Here is an 18,624-nt window from a genome sequence, read left to right as displayed (position 1 = left end):
CATCCCATTACATTACCATGGGTAATATGGAGTTGGTCCCCCCTTTGCTGCTACAACAGCTAACACTCTACTGAGACGGATTTCCACTAGATTTTTGACCATGACTGTGGGTATTTGTGCCCCTTAAACCAAAAGAGCTCAAGAGTTTGGGCAGTGATGTCTGGCAAGAAGGCCTGACATGGAGTTGGTGTATCAATTCATCCTACAGGTGTTCAGTGGAGTTGAGATCAGGGTTCTGTTCAGTCCATTCCAGTTCTTCCATACTAACCTTGTCATAAGCATATGTTTATGGACCTCACCTGTCCAAACTGTCATGCTGGAACAGGTTTGGGCTACAGCATACACAAAATTTTTTGGGCCCACATATGTGTGTTATGGTCAGGTGACCATATTATTTTGGCCATATATTGTATGTTTCCATGTTGTATGTTGTCAGTAGTGCCATTTAGAGTGTTTTTCTTGCCTGTGCTTCTAGGGTACTGCAGTGTTCTGGTACAATCTCTTCAGGAGTGGAGAGGGAGATTACCGAACAAGACATGCAGCCTGCCCAGTTTTAGTTGGTAGTAAATGGGGTGAGTATGGGAGACACCAGTATTTTTTTTTTTGATCATAGAATTTTTATTGAAAATTTACATTTTACATAACACCCCACCCAACAACCCCAACAAACAACCACAGCCAAAACCAAAAGAAAGGGGGAAACAGAAAACAATAAACAAACAACCAGAGAAAAAAAACAAACACAAAACAAACAAACAAAAACAAAAAACAAACAAACAAAAAAAACTAACAAACATAAAAACCCAAAACAACAACAACAAAAAAAGGGGTAAGATGATCAGGAATTACAGTCTACCTCTCCTCAATCCACCACCAGGGTGTGTACATCATTGAAGTAGGTAATAAATTGTGCCCATTTTCCCAAAAATGAGTCACCCCTGCCTCTGATGTTGTACTTGATTTTTTCAAGATTTAAAAAGAAGATTAAATCTTTAAGCCAGACTGATATAGAGGGGGGTTGTGGAGAGGTCCAAGACAACAGTATTCTGTGCCAAGCAAGTAACGATGCAAAGGCCACAACACTAGCTTCTTTATGGTTCAGAGGTTGACACAGAGATGGAACACCAAAGATGGCAATTAAAGGACAGACATCTAATTTGATTTTAAGAATGTCGGACATAGTTTTGAAGAAAGAGTTCCAAGAGTTCTGCAATTTGGGACAGAGTGCAAACATATGACTGAGGTTACAGGGCGAAAGTTTGCATTTTTCACACATATCAGGGACATTGGGATATATTTTAGATAGTTTACTCCTAGAGAGGTGAGCTCTATGGACCACTTTAAATTGTATAAAACTAAGTTTCGCACAGGACGGGGTGGTACGTATATTATCTAACGCTCTTCCCCAGTAATCATCCTCAAGCTCCAGGCCTCCTCTCCAGGCCATCCTCAAGCTCCTCTTCCCAAGCACTAATGGTTTTGATATTGTAAGCATCGTCCTGTGACCAGATCGTTGCATATATCCGTGAAATAATGCCACCCTTATTAGGATTCAGCTTGAACACCTCTTCCCATGTAGGTAAGGAGGGAAAACCAGCGAATAGGGAGGAGACACAATGCCTAACTTGAAAGAAACGGAATAGGTGAGATGGAGGCAGGCTGAATGATGAGGATAATTCAGAAAAGTTTGCAAACACATTATTAATGAAAAGATCCTCAAAGCGTTTCAGACCCTTCTTTTCCCACAAAGAGAATGCGGAATCTATAAAGGAGGGGGGAAAGAGGTGGCTATTACATATAGGTGCCATGGTTGTGGCCGAGATGGATTTAAAATGACTGCGAAACTGATAGAAAATTTTTTAGAGAGGTACATACTATTGGATTATCCGTGTATTGTGAAAGGGCTATAGGAAGGGAGGAGAACACCATAGCAGGGAGGGAGGTTGAAGTACAAGTCTTCGCTTCTAAGTGGCACCATGGAAGAGAGGGGGCCTGCACCCAGAGCACCAGTTTCTGAATATTAGCCGCCCAATAATAATACATGAAATTGGGCAAGGAGAGGCCACCACTTAGTCGACTCCTCTGAAGTGAAAATTTGGAAACCCTGGGAGTTTTCCCTGCCCATACAAAAGAGGAGATTAATTGGTCTATATTCTTGAAGAAAGATTTGGGTAAAAACAAAGGGATGGACTGGAAAAGGTAGAGGAATTTTGGAAGAATGTTCATTTTTACTGTGTTTATTCTACCAAGAGGGGATAATGGTAGAGCTGCCCATCTTTGGAAGGCTGACTTCATGTATGAAATTAAAGGTGTAAAATTCGCCGCCATTAACGCAGAATAAGAACGGGTGACATTAACTCCGAGATATTTGAATTTTGAGTCCTCCAAATGAAAAGGTATTTCAGTCTGTTTTATTTTTTGGCCAGATTGGTTTATGGGTAAGCATTCACTCTTCTGTAGGTTCGGTTTATACCCGGAAAATTTCCCAAAATCATTTAATATGCGTATTATCTCAGGACTAGATGCAATCAGTAGCATAAAGTAGTAAGTCATCAGCATATAGGGCTAGTTTATGTTCAATTCCTTTGCGAATTATACCCTGAAATACAGGAAGAGTTCTAAGCGCCATTGAGAGAGGCTCAATTGCTATGGCAAAAAGTAAGGTAGACAGAGGACATCCCTGGCGCGTACCCCGTGACAGAGTAAAATAGTCAGATTTAGCATCGTTGGTATATATGGAAGCCTGCGGTTCCACATATAATAAACGGATCCATGATATCACTCCATCCCCAAAGCTGAACCTCCTTAGCACCGTAAAAAGATATTCCCAACAACAAATGAGTTAATCAGCTTTTCAGCCACAGAGAAGTTTAGCATTGGGCGCAGTCTAGCTATATTTCGGAGGTGAAAAATGAATGCTTTAACAGTGCTCTGAACAAAACAATCAAATGTAAGGCTGGTGTCGAAAATTACTTAAAAGTTCCTCATTTTACTTTGAGTATCTAGAACAGAGCCATCAACCAACAGAGACAGTGGACCAGCTTTGAGAATTTGATGACGGGAACCTATAAGCATAACTTTGGTTTTACCGCTATTCAGGCACAGAAAATTATTATTCATCCATGTTTTTATCTCAGAAATACAGTCAGAAAGAAAACAAACATCAAGGGTTTCACCAGATTTTGAGTGAATGTAGATTTACATAAAAGTGATAATGGAGGCCGAGCGATCACAGCAGATGCCCAAGTGGAGATAGATAAATATTGAAAAGTAGTGGGCCTAAAACTGAACCCTGAGGAACACCAGTGAGCACAGAGCTAGTGTCAGACCTGTAAGCACCCGTAGAAGTAAACTGGGAACGGTCAGTAAAATAGGGTTTAACCCAGTTTAAAACTGTCCCAGACACACCAAAAACACTTTCAAGGCAGGTAAGTAAAAGACCATGATCCACAGTATCGAAAGCAGCTCTAAGATCAAGATTATGTAGAATTATTCATTTAATTCGATAGGCAACAGAAAGCCAGTGAAGCTGGATGAGCAGAGGTGCTACATGGCTGGTTGATTTGGAGCATGTAATGATCCTTGCTGCACAGTTTTGGATTACATGGAGCCGGTGAAGTAGTTTATTAGGGATGCCAGACAGGATGGAATTGCAGTAGTCAATGTGGGATGTAACAGTTACATTGTGTAGTCTTGCAATGTTCCATAGGTGGGAAAAGGCACTGAGAGAAACATTGTTTATGTGTGCAGCAAAGGAGAGAGTAGAGGTTAGCTGTAGCCTTTGACACCATCTCTCATCGGATTCTAGAAGAATCCGATGAGAGATGGTGTTAAAGGCTACACTGAGGTCTAGGAGGATGAGAATGGAGAGTAATCCAGAATCAGTTGCGCAAAGGAAAGGTCATTGTTTATCTTAACAATGACAGCTTCTGAGCTGTGTTTATGGTGAAATCCAGATTGGAATGGCTCAAACAGATTATTGTTTTTAGGTGATCCCGGAGCTGAGATGCCACTATCCTCTCAAGGACTTTTGATATAAATGGTAGGTTAGAGATAGGGTTAGGGATAATTATTGAAGTCATCAGTATCCAGTCCTGGCTTTTTCAGTGTTGGCCTGACAATGGCAGTTTTTAATGAAGTGGGCTCCACACCGGTAATGAGAGAAGTGTTAATTATTGAGGTTATCAGAGGGGAGATAGCATTCATCAGAGAGATGAATGGAGTTATCACTGGAGTTATTCATTCAGATGAATGGAGTTGCCAGGTGGTTTAAGTAGTCCAATCACAGTGGAAAAAAGAGCTCTGGTGTTTCCTTCTCCCGCACTAATGATATTAGCATAATATGATTATTTTGCAACAGAAAGGTATTTTTGTACTGAAGTATGTGATCAGAATACATCTCTTTATGTACAACAAGACCAGTCCTTTTTGATAACCACTCCAGATTCCGACCCATGGACTTCATCTGGTGGAGTTTAGATGTATACCAAGGTGCAGTGTGAACAAATGAAACGGTCCAAGTCTTCAGGGGACCAAGACTGTTAAGTGCAGAAGACAAGCAGTAGTTGTAATGGCTCACTAGATCCACTAATAAAATATTATGGGCAGGGCAGGGTTAGGAGTTAATTAGAGTGGTAAACTCCTCTGGCTTGACCTTTTTAATGTTGCGATATGACATGATGTGCAGAACTTTTGATTTCATGACGGGCAGGTAGGTGTCAAACAGCACAGATTTGTGGTCTGAGATGGGTAGTTCAGCAGCATTGCTGTGGCAGGGTGTAATACTAGTGCAGCAGACCTAAAATTGGGCAAAATTGGGTTGAAAAGTCTACATATTTGGTAATATCAAAACAATCAAACATGACCATAAAGTCTCTTATAAATAGGTTGGAAGAATTATCCAAATGGAGGTTAAAATCGCCCATCAGGATCACATTCGGAGACATTGTATTCAGAGTAATTAGTATAGTTGAAAGTTCAGATATGAACACATTTGATGGCTTAGGTGGCCTGTACAGTACCGCAATAACACTGGGTGTGGGTCCACGGATGTTGACAGCCAGCAGTTCAAAGGAGGATTGATCAGGCAAGGTGAGAGGAGTCAGTTTTACATTCTCGCGATATAGTAGTGCAAGACTGCCTCCTCTCCCAGAAGGCCGGGATTTACAGATGTAAACAAATCCCTGTGGGGATACTTGATTAAGATGTAGAAAATCATTGTTTTGCTGCCAGGTTTCTGTGAGGCCTAGAAAATCCAGTTCATGGTCAGTAATAAAGTCACTGACCAGAGCAGCTTTGTTGGTGAGAGACTATTATATAATCCAAATTTCAGGCAGTTAGTGTGCGTGTGAACATCTGACCTAGGCAGAGAGACTAGTAGACTGCAGTCAACACCACGTCAGTCAGAGATAATTGAGTGACTGCAGTTTACAGATCAGAGGGAGGGAATAGCATTGAAATCATTCTTGTCGATCACTTTATCCATCTTTCAATGAGATCCTCAATGGATGTATTTTGGATGCCAAAAAATTTCACATTGGCAGAGGCGCCCTGCAGGAGCCTCATAATTCCCCCACAATTGGTAAAGTTCGCCTGCTGAGTATTTCCACATCTTTAATCGACAGATGGAGGGTTTTCAGAGTGGACAGCAGCCAATTTAAAACAGACTTCACTGTAATCCACCTCAAGGACCTCAAATCTCAAAGCTATCTCGGTGATTTGAATCACAATGTCTCCAGGCAGAACACAGTAAAATGTGAAAACAAATAAAAATGTCACTAACTTACAACGATCTAACAACTAAAAAACTAAATAAAAAATCAAGCAATATTTACACCGAATTTGCAATTAATTTCAAAAATACCAAATTAAGAACAAGCCAGCCGGAGTGGCATTAAACTCGCTAGCATCCCCATTACTAGGCCACATGTAATCGCTCAAAATAACAATAACTTTGTCAATGGCCAAATATTTATGGACCTGACTGTATAAACTAGGTTATTTTGGAAATTTCACTGGCAGTTCTCATGAACAAAACATCCCAATGGTATTAAACTTACAACCCCAGTTCTAAAAAAGTTGGGACGCTGTGTAAAATGTACATAAAAACATTATGCAATGATTTTCAAACCTCATAAACCCACATGTTATTCACAGTAGAACATAGAAAACATATCAAGTGTTTAAACTGAGGAAATGTACCATTTTATGAAAAAAATAAGCTAAATTTGAATTTCATGGCCACAACACGTCTCAAAAAAAGATGCGATGGGGGCAACAAAATGCTGGAAAAATAAGTGATACTAAAAAGAAACAGCTGGAGGAACATTTTGCAGCTAATTAGGTTTATTGGCAACAGGTCAGGAACATGATTGGGTATAAAAAGAGTATCTTAGAGAGGCAGTCTCTCAGAAGTAAAAATTGGATGGAATCTGGATGGAAGCATATGTTGCTCTAAAACCTGTATATACCTTTCAGCATTGATGGTGCCTTTCCAGATGTGCAAGCTGCCCATTCCATAGGCACTAATGCACCCCCATACCATCAGAGATGCAGGCTTTTGAACTGAGTGCTGATAAAAAGCTGGATGGTCCCTCTCCTCTTTAGTCCTTTTTAGTTTAGAAGACGAGGTTCCATGGTTTCCAGAAAGAATTTCAAATTTTGATTCATCTGAGCACCGAACAGTTTTCCACTTTGCCTCAGTCCATTATAAATTATCTTTGGCCCAGAGCAGATGGCAGCATTTTGGATAATGTTCATATATGGCTTCTTCTTTGCATGATAGAGCTTTAACCAGCATTTGTGGATGGCACGGCGAACTGTGTTCACAGACAATGTGATTTGGAGGTGTTTCTGAGCCTATGCAGTGATTTCCATTACAGAATCATGTCTGTTTTTAATGCAGTGAAGGCCCGAAGATCACGGGCATGAAATATTGATTTTCACCTTGTCCCTTGCACACAGAGATTTTGCCAGATTCTTGGAATCTTTTGATGATATTATGTATTGTAGATTACGAGATAAGGATAGTCTTCATAATTTTATGTTGAGGAACATTATTCTGAAATTGTTTCACAAATTGTAGATGCAGTTTTTGGCAGAATGGTGAACCTCTGCCCATCTTTACTTCTGAAAGACTCTGTCTCTCTATGATACTCTTTTTATACCCAATCATGTTACTGACCTGTTGCCAATTAACCTCCAGCTGTTTCATTTTAGTAACGCTTACATTTCCAGCTGTTTGTTGCCCCTGTCCCAACTTTTTTGAGACAGCAATCAAATTCAATAAATTTTCTTAAAATTGTGCATTTACTTAGTTCAAACTGTTATTTACAATGTTTATTTACATTGCAGTCTGTTTTATTTTACAGTGTCCCAACTTTTTTGGAATTGGGTTGTACATTTTCTCCCTCCAGAAAGTACAGGGAGCAAACTGAAACCAGATGTAGCATATTTAAAAATAAATTCCTTTAAAGGTAAGGTATTACAAAGAGATATTATTGGTGCTTTAATAATTACGGAAATGATTGAAAGAGCATCTAAAAAGTGCATGGACATGCTATATTATACATTGTATAATACAGTGGTTTTCAAGGTAGCGGGCGCCCGGGAGGCCTCAACAATTTGGTGTGAAAAATAAATTCTCACTCTCGGACAACCACACACACACACAATCAATTCCTAATGTAATGTATTGTAAAGATGTATATTTTCTCTTGGTCAGCAAAATCTGCCCTAGTACTAAAATGTCTGGCCAGTAGGAGTGTAACAATACACTATAGGCAATATTTGTTTCGATTTACAATACTGGCTTCACAATTCGGTTAAATTTGATTCATAAAATATTTTTGAACAAAACTTGAATAAAAAAAATTTATGACTGAAAAGACTTGTGCATTTTTGTCTGTAGAAATCTAAATAAATAAAAGAAATTATACTAACAGAAGCTTAATATTGTAAACTAAATATACCAAAGATATACCATATTTTAAAATTTAACTTATAAATTTATAAATTCTCCCAAAACTGTGCTTGAATAAACAAGGCCTCTGACTTTGGTGGAACATGATAAACGGAAACATAATGAGAACTGTAGCAGTGACTGAGGTATCATTTTAACTGGAAATAGAGCTCCAAAGTCAGCACAAATGCTCAAGATCTGTAACTTTGTCACCCTGTGATTTGTTTCTGTTTGAAATGAATGACATATTTGTAAAGTGTAATTATTATATTGTGTGTTTATAGCTGCATTTATCAGGCTGATGTTTCCTTTTTATTAAATAAGTAATTTATTTTTGTTACTCAAATGTTCATGCCATAGACTTGAACTATGTTTTATCAACACTATAACTATTTGACAGCAACATTTCATTCTGTTTTGGTCAACAGTGTCTAACAAGTGGATCCATGAGAGAGGTCAGGAGTTCAGGAGACCTTGTGGCCTCACAGAAGTGGAATGAGTCTGCCTGTTGGGAGTTAAACACTTGTTAAGCCATTAAACACTCAGCTTCTCCTGCAGTGCCTGAACTGTTATTGATCACAAACACAAAACCATGATGTTGGATGCACCTTGTCAGAAGTCACTCAGCTGTGGTAACCATGTTGTATGTACACTGTAAAAAAATTCTGTAGTGATCAGAAATCAATAGCCACAACTACCAAGTTGGGAGTCAGGGCTATATCAAGTGTATCAACTTAAAGGATTGTTTTTTGTCTTTCTGTTCATATTTCTCGCTTGTTGTTTTCCCCCCTACTTCAACTGTGCATGTTACTTTGCTACAACAGAGTTCTGTAGTTTCATGTTTGTCCTTTTGGGGAAATGTACTGAGTAGAATTGACACCACTGTCCCAAAATATAAAATAGGGTCTCTAGAGAAGAGGCATTACTTTAAAAGCTGATTTATCTGAAAAAGGCTTATAATAGGTCTATGATAACTTCCCTGAAAAATCTTACTGCTTTTCAGATGGACAAAGTTTCTTCTTGGAAAGTTTTTGTCCTGGAATCTTGTGTCTGTCATGGTTTATAAAATGCTAATATCCACGCCTACTGTTAAGACTGATATGTGCATAATTATTAAAATATATACATTTTAAAATATCATGGCCTTTTTTAAGACACTGATATTTCAACCTCTTTTTCACTATAAACAAGCTATATACAGTGCCTTGCATAAGTATTCACCCCCTTGAACTTGTAATGTAATGAATCAACACAAAATATTGTAATCAACCCATAATTTTGAAGTAGAAATATCAATATAGTTTGCTAAAAGAATTTAAAAAACTATTGTAAATTGCATAAGGATTCTCCCCCTTTTGCTGTCAAACCCCTAAATTAGTTCTGCAACAACTAATTTCTGTCAGAAATCAGATAATTACTTGAATGGTATACACTTGTGTGCAGTCATGTCATGAAAAGTGTCATGAGATCTCAATAAAACACACATTCCTGGAAGGCCCCAGAGTTTGTTGGAGAACATGTCCACATATAATACTGTTTATCTGTCTGAATTCAATTCAAGATATCTGTAAATAAAATATTAATATGTAAAATTCTTAAAATATTTTAAGTGGTTGGAATTATTTGTCTTTAGGAACATTTTGATTACTCAAATTTATTTAAATTTAGATATCATGTCAACACCCTCCTATTATGCCATGGGTCAATTTGACCCATTTCCACATTTGAGATGTCTGAAATACTGGTTAATCTCTCTTTTTCTCTTTGAAATTTTTTGACTTTCCTCATTTAGGGTCATATATTTACATGTAAATATTTCTCCTTATGGCTTGTCTCAGACTACATATAACTTTTTTCCCCCAACATAACAGGAGGCTTAAACTTCACTTCCCAGAACACCATGTGGCCTACACATTCATTTTCACCATCTTACTGATCACACTCAGCTGTGAACATTTACTGCCTGTCATATCACAGCAAACCAGTGACTTCATTTCCCATCCTGCACTGCGGCCTACAAACATGGCCGCCATGGACTGCAATTCCCAGAACACTCTCATTCATTTCAATCATACACACCGGCATCAAATTGTCACTCACAACCACAATATAAAGAGACTGTTTGAACGCAATGACTTTGCAAAGTATTGAGTATTATCACCATACCAAGAGTTTGTACCCTGTTCCTCGTTTTGTTTCATGTTCACTGATCTTGCTTCTTGTTCCTCATTCTCGTTTCTTTCATGCCTTGCCTAGTTCATGCCTATTTACAGATCGCCTGACCCATTGCCTGTTTTTTGACCATGCTATTGTCTCATGATTTGGATGTCTGCCTGCCTCTCTTTATTAAAAGCTCTTATCTGCACTTCCATCTGTCCTAACCTTCATTACGTAGATTTCGTGACACTGCCATACTATCCTAGTTACCAGTCTATAGTGTCTTATCGTTACCTTTTTTTTTTCTTTTTTTTTTTAAATCTCTTTTATGGTTCATTGATGCTTCCATTCTATAGATTGTTGTGTATGAAATTCCCAGGAGATTAGCAGTTTCTGAAATACTCAAACCAGCCCACCTGGTATGTGAATGCTACCCTGTATCTGCATGATTTTTTTGCATGTGCTGCTGCCACATGATTGGCTGATTGGCTGCATAAATGTGCACGTGTACAGGTGTTCCTAATAAAATAAGATTTGGAGTTCTAGCTAGAGTTTTCTACTCACCACAGTTGTAAAGAGTGATTATATGGGTTGCAATATCCTTCCTGGCAGCTCAAACCAATCTTGCAATTTTGCTCTGACCTCTGTTATTAACCAGACATTTCCACCCACAGTACTCATGCTTTTTTTGTTTGTTTGTTTTATTTTTTTTTGCACCACTCTGGAGACTCTTTTGTGTGAAAATCCCAGATCAGCAGTTTCTAAAATAATCAGACCAGCCCATCTGGCATCAACAACTATGCCAAGGTCAAAGTCACTGAGATCATACGTTTTCCTCATTCTGATGTTTGCTGTGAACATTAACTGAAGCTCTTGATCTGTATATGCATGATTTTTTGCATTGTGCTGCTGCCACATGATTGGCTGATTGGATAACTGCATAAATGAGTAGGTGCACAGGTGTTCCTATTGAATTGTACGTTGAGTGCATACATGTGTATTCACTCATTCAGGCACACAGGAAGATGCTTTATATAGGGGGAGCTGCCAACTGGATGTAAAAGTGTGACATCATTGCATTTTGCCATAGATTGTAGATGGTCCTACATGGATAGCCTACAGATCACCATGGGTTTACTGTGGATAGGACCACATACACACCTCTAAGATGAATGTGGATTTACTTTCAGCAATTGCTAAGAACAGTTTCCACTAAAGTCTCCTTCAAAGAACAATTGACAACTTCAGTTTGCTACAAGAAACTTAAAACTAATGATACTCATTCAAGTTCTTTTTAACACACTTAGCACTGATTAACTTCATAGTATACAGGTATAGATGTGAAATGATGAATAATCACACTATCCACTGTCACCCTGATGAAGATGGGTTCCCTTTAGAGCAGGGGTCTCAAACTCTTGGCCCGCGGGCCACTTCAGGCCCGCCTTCCCCCTCAGTCCGGCCCGCGACGGGATGTAAAAAAAAAATATATAATTTGGCCCACCAAATCTAATGATATTTTATAGTGGTTTCATGCCAATTCAACCTACCCTTCTGAAATAATTAAAATAAAAACACAATTCTGTTTTTTAAAAATGCATTTGGTTTGTTATGGCAAAGGTCATAGTTGGCCCAAATGCGTGCAAGGTGCTGAAGAACAAAGATGTCGCTGTCAAATTAAAACGTAAGTTGGATGATGAACACAGACCGTTTCAAGAAAGATGGACAACCCAGTATTTTTTTGTGGAGTTTAATAGAAATCCTACCTGCCTGATATGCAACATAAAAGTTGCAGTTTTAAAGGAATATAATAACAAGTGTCATTATTGGACTAAACACGGAGAGCAGTACAAGAAGTATGAGGGAGATGAGAGGGCAACACGAGCCATGCAGCTACAGAGAGGATTTATATCTCAGCAAAGTATTTTTCATAAAGCCAAAAAGGGTGCTGATACTGCAGTTGAGGCAAGTTATGTGGTGAGTGAATTAATCACCAAAGCCGAAAAGCCATTCACTGAAGGCCCGTTTCTAAAGGACTGCATGATGAAAGGTGCGGATATTTAATGTCCAGAAAAAAAGAGCTTGTTCAACAATATAGCGCTATCGGCTAACATGGTGGCGGAGCAGATCAGCGAGTTATCAAGTGACATTTATGATCAGTTACGTGATAAAGTTGAAGCTTTCACTGCATATTCTGTGGCGCTTGATGAAAGCACAGATAAAACTGACAATTCTCAGCTCACAATTTTCATAAGAGTTATTAATTAGAAGTTCGAAGTGACAGAAGAGTTGCTAAGTTTGTGTCCAATGTACGACCGCACCACATCCAAAGATATTTTTTTACAAATAAAATTAGAAGAGAAAAAAGCAGGTCCAGCAGTTCTGCACTGCATTATACACCAACAGGTCATGTCATGTCTGTTGTCCTGAAATGTATTAATTATATCAGATCCAGGAGTTTGCAGCACCGCCAGTTCAGGGCCTTTTTGCAAGAAATTGAGTCAGCATATGGTGATGTACTTTACTGAGGTGTGCTGGCTCAGCAGGGGAAATGTCCTGAAGAGATTCTTTGAGTTAAGAACAGAGATGAAGAGATTCATGGAAGATGGCAGAATGGATGTTCATGAATTTGATGATCCAAAATGGGTGATGGATCTTGCCTTCCTAGTGGACATAACACATGAGCTAAACATCCTTAATCTGAAGCTTCAGGGCCCTGATCAGCTCATCACAGCAGCTTATGAAAACGTGAAAGCCTTTTTCATAAAACTGAGATTGTGGAAATGTCAGCTTTCTGCAAAAAACCTTAGCCATTTCCCATCATGCAGATCTCTTGTGGAGGAGGGCACATCATTCACTGGTGATAAATATGCATCTGCTATTGACAACCTACTGCAGGAATCTGATGAACGCTTTGCTGATATCAAGGCACACCGTGACACTTTCCCGCTGTTTGAAGACCCCTTCTCAGTTGATGTGGAGAGTGTCCCAGGTGTCTTGCAAATGGAACTTATTGACTTGCAGTATAACAGTGAACTAAAAACTAAATTCAGGGAGGCACAGGGAAAAGCAGATCTCATTGGACAATTTTTGAGATACTTACCTCCATCCTTCCCAGAACTGTAAAAAATGTTCAGTCGGTTAATGTGCCTTTTTGGAAGCACATATTTGTGTGAAAAACTTTTCTCAACAATGAACTTTAATAAATGCAAGTACAGGTCCAGCATTACTGATGCCCATCTTGAAGCTGTACTTAGGGTTTCGACTACAACCTCCATCAGGGCAAATGTATCTCAATTGTGTGAGAAGCGCTGTCAGGTGTCTGGCAAGAATTAAAACAAAACAAAAATGTGTGTGTGTGTGTGTGTGTGTGTGTGTGTGCGAATTATTACATTTATGTTGAAATTGGTACCAAGTTATTGTTATAGTATTGTATGCTTATGTTTACTACTATTAAATTTGTTTAATAAAATATGTTGGTAATAGTAACAGAAAAGTACATTTTGAGAATCTTGCACTTTCTTGGGGTACTTTAATGCTCTTCCAGCCCACCTATGAGATGACAGTACCAAAAGTGGCCCCAGGGCAATTTGAGTTTGAGACCCCTGGTTTAGAGTCTGCTTCCTCTCAATGTTTCTTCCTCTTGTTTCCTGAGGGAGTTTTTCCAAGCCACTGGCTTGCTCATGAGAGATAATTTTAAAATAAAATTTTATATCTGGATTTTTAAAAATTCTGCTTGGTGACAATGTCCACTGTTAAAAGCGCTATACAAATAAAATTTCATTGAATTGATTTTTTTTTTTTTTGTGCAGCATAGCTCTCAAAAGTGTTGGCACGCTTTCAGACTGGCTGTCAAAAGTATTGGCACCCTACATGGTCAGCTCTAAAAAGTTTTGGTGTACCGCATGGCCAGCTCAAACAGTATGAAGCGCACCAGTGTGTATGCACACACAGGACGAATGTGAACATGTTTTATTAGGGCACATTTGACCAAAAGTGACTTTCTACACTTCAATGGTCACTTTTTTCACCTTATCATACTTTATTATCAAGTTATAAATGTTAATGTAAACAATCATATTTCGTATCATTTTAGGTCAGAAGTATGTCATAGTACTATATTATGTCATAAAGATGTGAAAAATGATTTTCCCGTTGCCTTGGCAGCCAGGAATGAACTGGCTGTAGTTGAGCTGCATTCTGTCGGTTTATGATGGATATTCAGGACACAGGTCTGATCAATAGAGAGGAGAATATTGTTTAGATGAGAGACTTGGATGAGGAAGAATTTGCTGTTTGAGTCAGATGCATTATTTGATACTGTAATTGGGAACATTGAAGATATCATAATGGACGACTACTTCCAGAATCTTCAGCGATCCTTCATGGAGAAGTATTACCTGGAGTTTGATGACACAGAGGAAAATAAGCTCATTTACACGTCAATTTGTAATGATTATATTGAGCTCTTGGAGAAGCATCTGGAACAACAGCTGATCGAGCAAATTCCTGGGTTTAACATGTTTACACATTCTCTGAAGCAACACAAAGAAGTCTCAGGTGATATATTTGACATGTTGCTCACCTTTACAGACTTCATGGCCTTTAAACAGATGTTCCTTGATTACAGAGCCGAGCGAGAAGGAAGAGGGCTGGACCTAAGCACTGGCTTGGTGGTGAAGTCATTGAGATCATCCACTTCCACAGCAATCACTTCTGCAAGAGGATCAGACTCATTCTGAACCAAGAAGCACTTCAGTGTCATGCCATCTATATCTTTATATATCTATATGTGTGTGTGTGTGTGTGAGAGAGAGAGAGAGAAAGAGAGAGAAAGAGATAGAGAGAAACCTGACTTCATCACCAACATCATTTAAATTTCCTCAGTCTGTACAGCTACATAGGTTTTTGTTTTTTTCCTTCCATGTTCTGGAGCCTAGCCATATTCACGTAATGAATGGGACCATGAGTTTGCTTTGGTTTAATATTTAAACTTGATGTTACTAGGTCCTGCTTTCTAGTACACTTCTTCCCACAATATTTTGAAGGTTTACTCAGAGATTCAGATTTTCTCTCTTTACTCTCTGTGATATTTTGTTTTCGATACTCCTACATTGTAGGTGAATGTGGTATCCTGTTGTAGAAACAGTAAAGCTGCTGTTGTATGCGTGTGTTCTGCTGTCTGACCGAAACTGGCTTTTGAAAAATATTTGACTTTCATATCTTTCCAGGTTCACTACAACCTCCCATAATAGGAAGTACTATATAACATGTCTGCATTGGAACGGTTTATTATAAAGGTATTATGAAAAGTTTTACAACTTTTATATAAAAATTAATCGCCTGGTTCTTTATGTGTGGATTTCTACTCCCATTTATGTCCAGTTCAAGTTGTAGACACCTCCCACATATAGATATAAAAAAGGTTTTTTCATGTTTCATGTTGTTACCATGTGTATGGCCTGAATCTTTGACTCCTCAATTTTTTGTTCTTGTATGTAAATATTACTGTATGCTGAAGTGAATAAATGTAATTTAACTCATCATAAAAAAATAAATTAAATAAATAAATAAATATGTGAAAAATATAATATTGGGTCACATCAGGCAATTGATTATATGAATTTATTAGAAAAACCACTTTCCTTCGCTCCCAGCCACTTGCAAATCGCTGTATAGCGTTTTCAGCCTCTGAAGAGCACCAGTGTGTATGGACGCACAGGACAAATGTGAACAAGTTTTGTTAGGGCACATTTGATGAAAAGTGACTTTCTACACTTCAATTGTCTCTTTTTTCACCTTAGCTCTAGTTATTATCAAGTTATAGATTTTAATGTAAACAATCATATTTCGTATCATTTTAGGTCAGAAACATGTCATAGTACTATATTATGTCATAAATATGTGAAAAATGTCATATTGGAGAACCCTAACCCTAAACCATAAACCCCCCTAACCCGAACCCCTAATCCTAACCCTAACCACCAACCCTAACCCTAACCTAGCAGTTCTAGTACTGTAAAGGGGGGGGGGGGTCATTGTGAATTCAAAAACCTAAACCCTACCCTAACCCCCCTAACTCTAACCCTAACCCACTAACCCTAACCCTAAACCCTACTGCGGACCCTAACCCCAACCCTAACCATAACCCTTGAACCCTACCGCTGACCCTAACCCTAACCCTTGAACCCTATGCCTGACCCCAACCCTAACCCTAAACCTAACCTTTGAACCTGATCGCTGACCCTAACCATAACCCTGGAACCCTACCGCTGACCCTAACCCTAACCCTTGAACCTCATGCCTGACCCCAACCCCAACCCTAACCATAAGCTTGGAACCCGCTCGCGGACCCTAACCCCAACCCTAACCATAACCTTTGAACCCCATGCCTGACCCCAACCCTAACCCTAAACCCAACCTTTGAACCCCATGCCTGACCCCAACCCAAACCCTAAACCCAAACTTTGAACCCCATCGCTGACCCTAACCCCAACCCTAACCGTAACCTTGGAACCCGATCGCGGACCCTAACCCCAACCCTAACCATAACCTTTGAACCCTACGCCTGACCCCAACCCGGACCCTAAACCTAACCTTTGAACCCCATCGCTGACCCTAACCCCAACCCTAACCATAACCTTGGAACCCCATCGCTGACCCTAACCCTAACCATAACCTTTGAACTCTATGCCTGACCCCAACCCAAACCCTAAACCCAACCTTTTGAACCCCATCGCTGACCCTAACCCCAACCCTAACCCTAACCTTTGAACCCCATGCCTGACCCCAACCCTAAGCCTAACCATCTGCCCATTTTTAAACTTCATTCCTTAGCCTAAGCCTCACCCTAACCCTAAATAGTCCGATTTTTTTATCAGAAAAAGATAGACACATAGTCCAGTAAAAACCAAATAGTCCATTTTTAAACCAGAAAATGATAAATACACAGTCCATTCCTCATACACAAAGACAGAATAAAACCCTGAGAGTATAACAGATGAAAAAAGAGAAGGAAGATTTAGATATGCCAGTGCACAATTAACCTGAATCAGGGGGCTTTAATTAAGAAACAAGCAATTCAAAAACCTAAACCTAATCCTGGACCTGCCATTGTTTATATATGCTTATTTATAATATATTATTGTTATATAATATATAATATATGCTTGTTTATTATATATATGTTTATAAAGAGAGAAGGAAGATTTAGATGTGCCAGCGCACAATTAACCTGAATTTGGGATTTTATTTAAGAAACAAGCAGTTCAATTTTAACCAGAAAATGATGACACAGTTCATTCTAAAAGTCTTAAAATGATTTCTTCACACATAAAGACAGGATAAAATCTTGAAAGTATAGTATATGAAAAAAAGAGAAGGAAGATTTAGATGTGCCAGCGCACAATTAACCTGAATTTGGGATTTTATTTAAGAAACAAGCAGTTCAAAAACCCGCTCTGAATCCATCCCTTCTAAACGCATCACAGTGGCAAAACCAATTAGAGTGTCCTCAGACTCCACAGATGATGGGCTCTTAGATATCATCGATTTAGATAATAAACCTAATAGACACATCAACACGGATAGGAAAGCAATAGATTGGTCCATTGTCATTCGCAAATCTGTAGTCTTTATGGGGGACTCCAACCTCAGTCGTATCCCTAAAATTAAAAGTCCAAACATTCAAGTAGACAGCTTTCTGCGGCCAATTCTCTACACATAGCCAAAATCCTACAGAAACAACAACCACATCCACTCGTACACAAGGTCATTCTATCCATGGATTTAAATAACAGGGGACAACATCCCTACAAAACAACCATAAAACAACTACAGTGCCTCTGGAGAACAGCTCAATCAATATTGCCAAATGCCACAATTTACACACCCATCATTCTCAGAATCTTTACCCCCACAGAAGCAGCAGAATTTGGAGGCACCCAACAGGTCGTCCCCTTAATTACTACTTACAACCAACAAACACTAGCCTTAAATAAAAAAATTAAAAACAATTTTAAATGCACTCAACACCATCTACCGGTTTTACAAAAATTCAAAGTCATTTCGGCGTATAGAAAGAACAAAAACCTCAAGAATATCTTGGTCCGCTCGAGATTTAACTCCAGAATCCTCTGGCAGCAGTCTCCTTGGCAAACATATCAGAGAAAAATAAAATATGTTTTACGTACACCTATAATGCAAAATCTAAACTTGAACAAAAACAATATAGTGTACTGTATAACGTGCATATTGTCGGAAACGCTATATTGGGGAGACTAAAAACACACTAGTAGCAAGGTTAAAACAACATTTATACAACATCAACAATAAGACCAAAAATACAAAACTGATTAGTCATTTTAAAGTACACGGGATAAACCAATTAACAATCTCAGGGTTAGAATCTAACACAGCATGGACAGATAAACAAAGGAAGAGGAATGAGTTTAAATGGCTACATAGATTGAAAACATGGACTCCCTTGGGACTTAATGAGAAGGGTA

General features: G+C 38.8%; 1 protein-coding gene and 1 pseudogene across 5 annotated transcripts in view; both read left to right on the top strand.

Annotated features, from left to right (window-relative positions):
- Positions 1-11,310, top strand: part of p4ha2 (procollagen-proline, 2-oxoglutarate 4-dioxygenase (proline 4-hydroxylase), alpha polypeptide 2) — a 108,581-nt gene extending 97,271 nt beyond the window's left edge. For 3 of the 5 annotated variants that reach the window (XM_053648345.1, XM_053648344.1, XM_053648343.1), the window contains exons 14-15: positions 476-572; positions 7,371-7,654. In XM_053648345.1, coding sequence (XP_053504320.1) covers positions 476-572; positions 7,371-7,639 — 366 coding nt within the window. In that variant the 3' untranslated portion in view covers positions 7,640-7,654. Of the gene's footprint in view, positions 1-475; positions 573-7,370; positions 7,655-8,388 lie in introns of those variants that run through there. The other 2 variants (XM_053648348.1, XM_053648346.1) reach the window with 2 other exon arrangements.
- Positions 11,311-14,327: 3,017 nt separating this feature from the next.
- On the top strand, positions 14,328-14,912 carry LOC128622419 (ADP-ribosylation factor-like protein 2-binding protein; annotated as a pseudogene).
- The last annotated feature ends 3,712 nt before the right edge of the window (positions 14,913-18,624 follow it).

The sequence above is a fragment of the Ictalurus furcatus genome, chromosome 18, assembly GCF_023375685.1.
Source record: "Ictalurus furcatus strain D&B chromosome 18, Billie_1.0, whole genome shotgun sequence".
Lineage (NCBI taxonomy): Eukaryota > Metazoa > Chordata > Actinopteri > Siluriformes > Ictaluridae > Ictalurus > Ictalurus furcatus.
The sequence above is the reverse complement of the archived record's forward strand: the minus strand, read 5'-3'. Positions and strand labels throughout refer to the sequence as shown.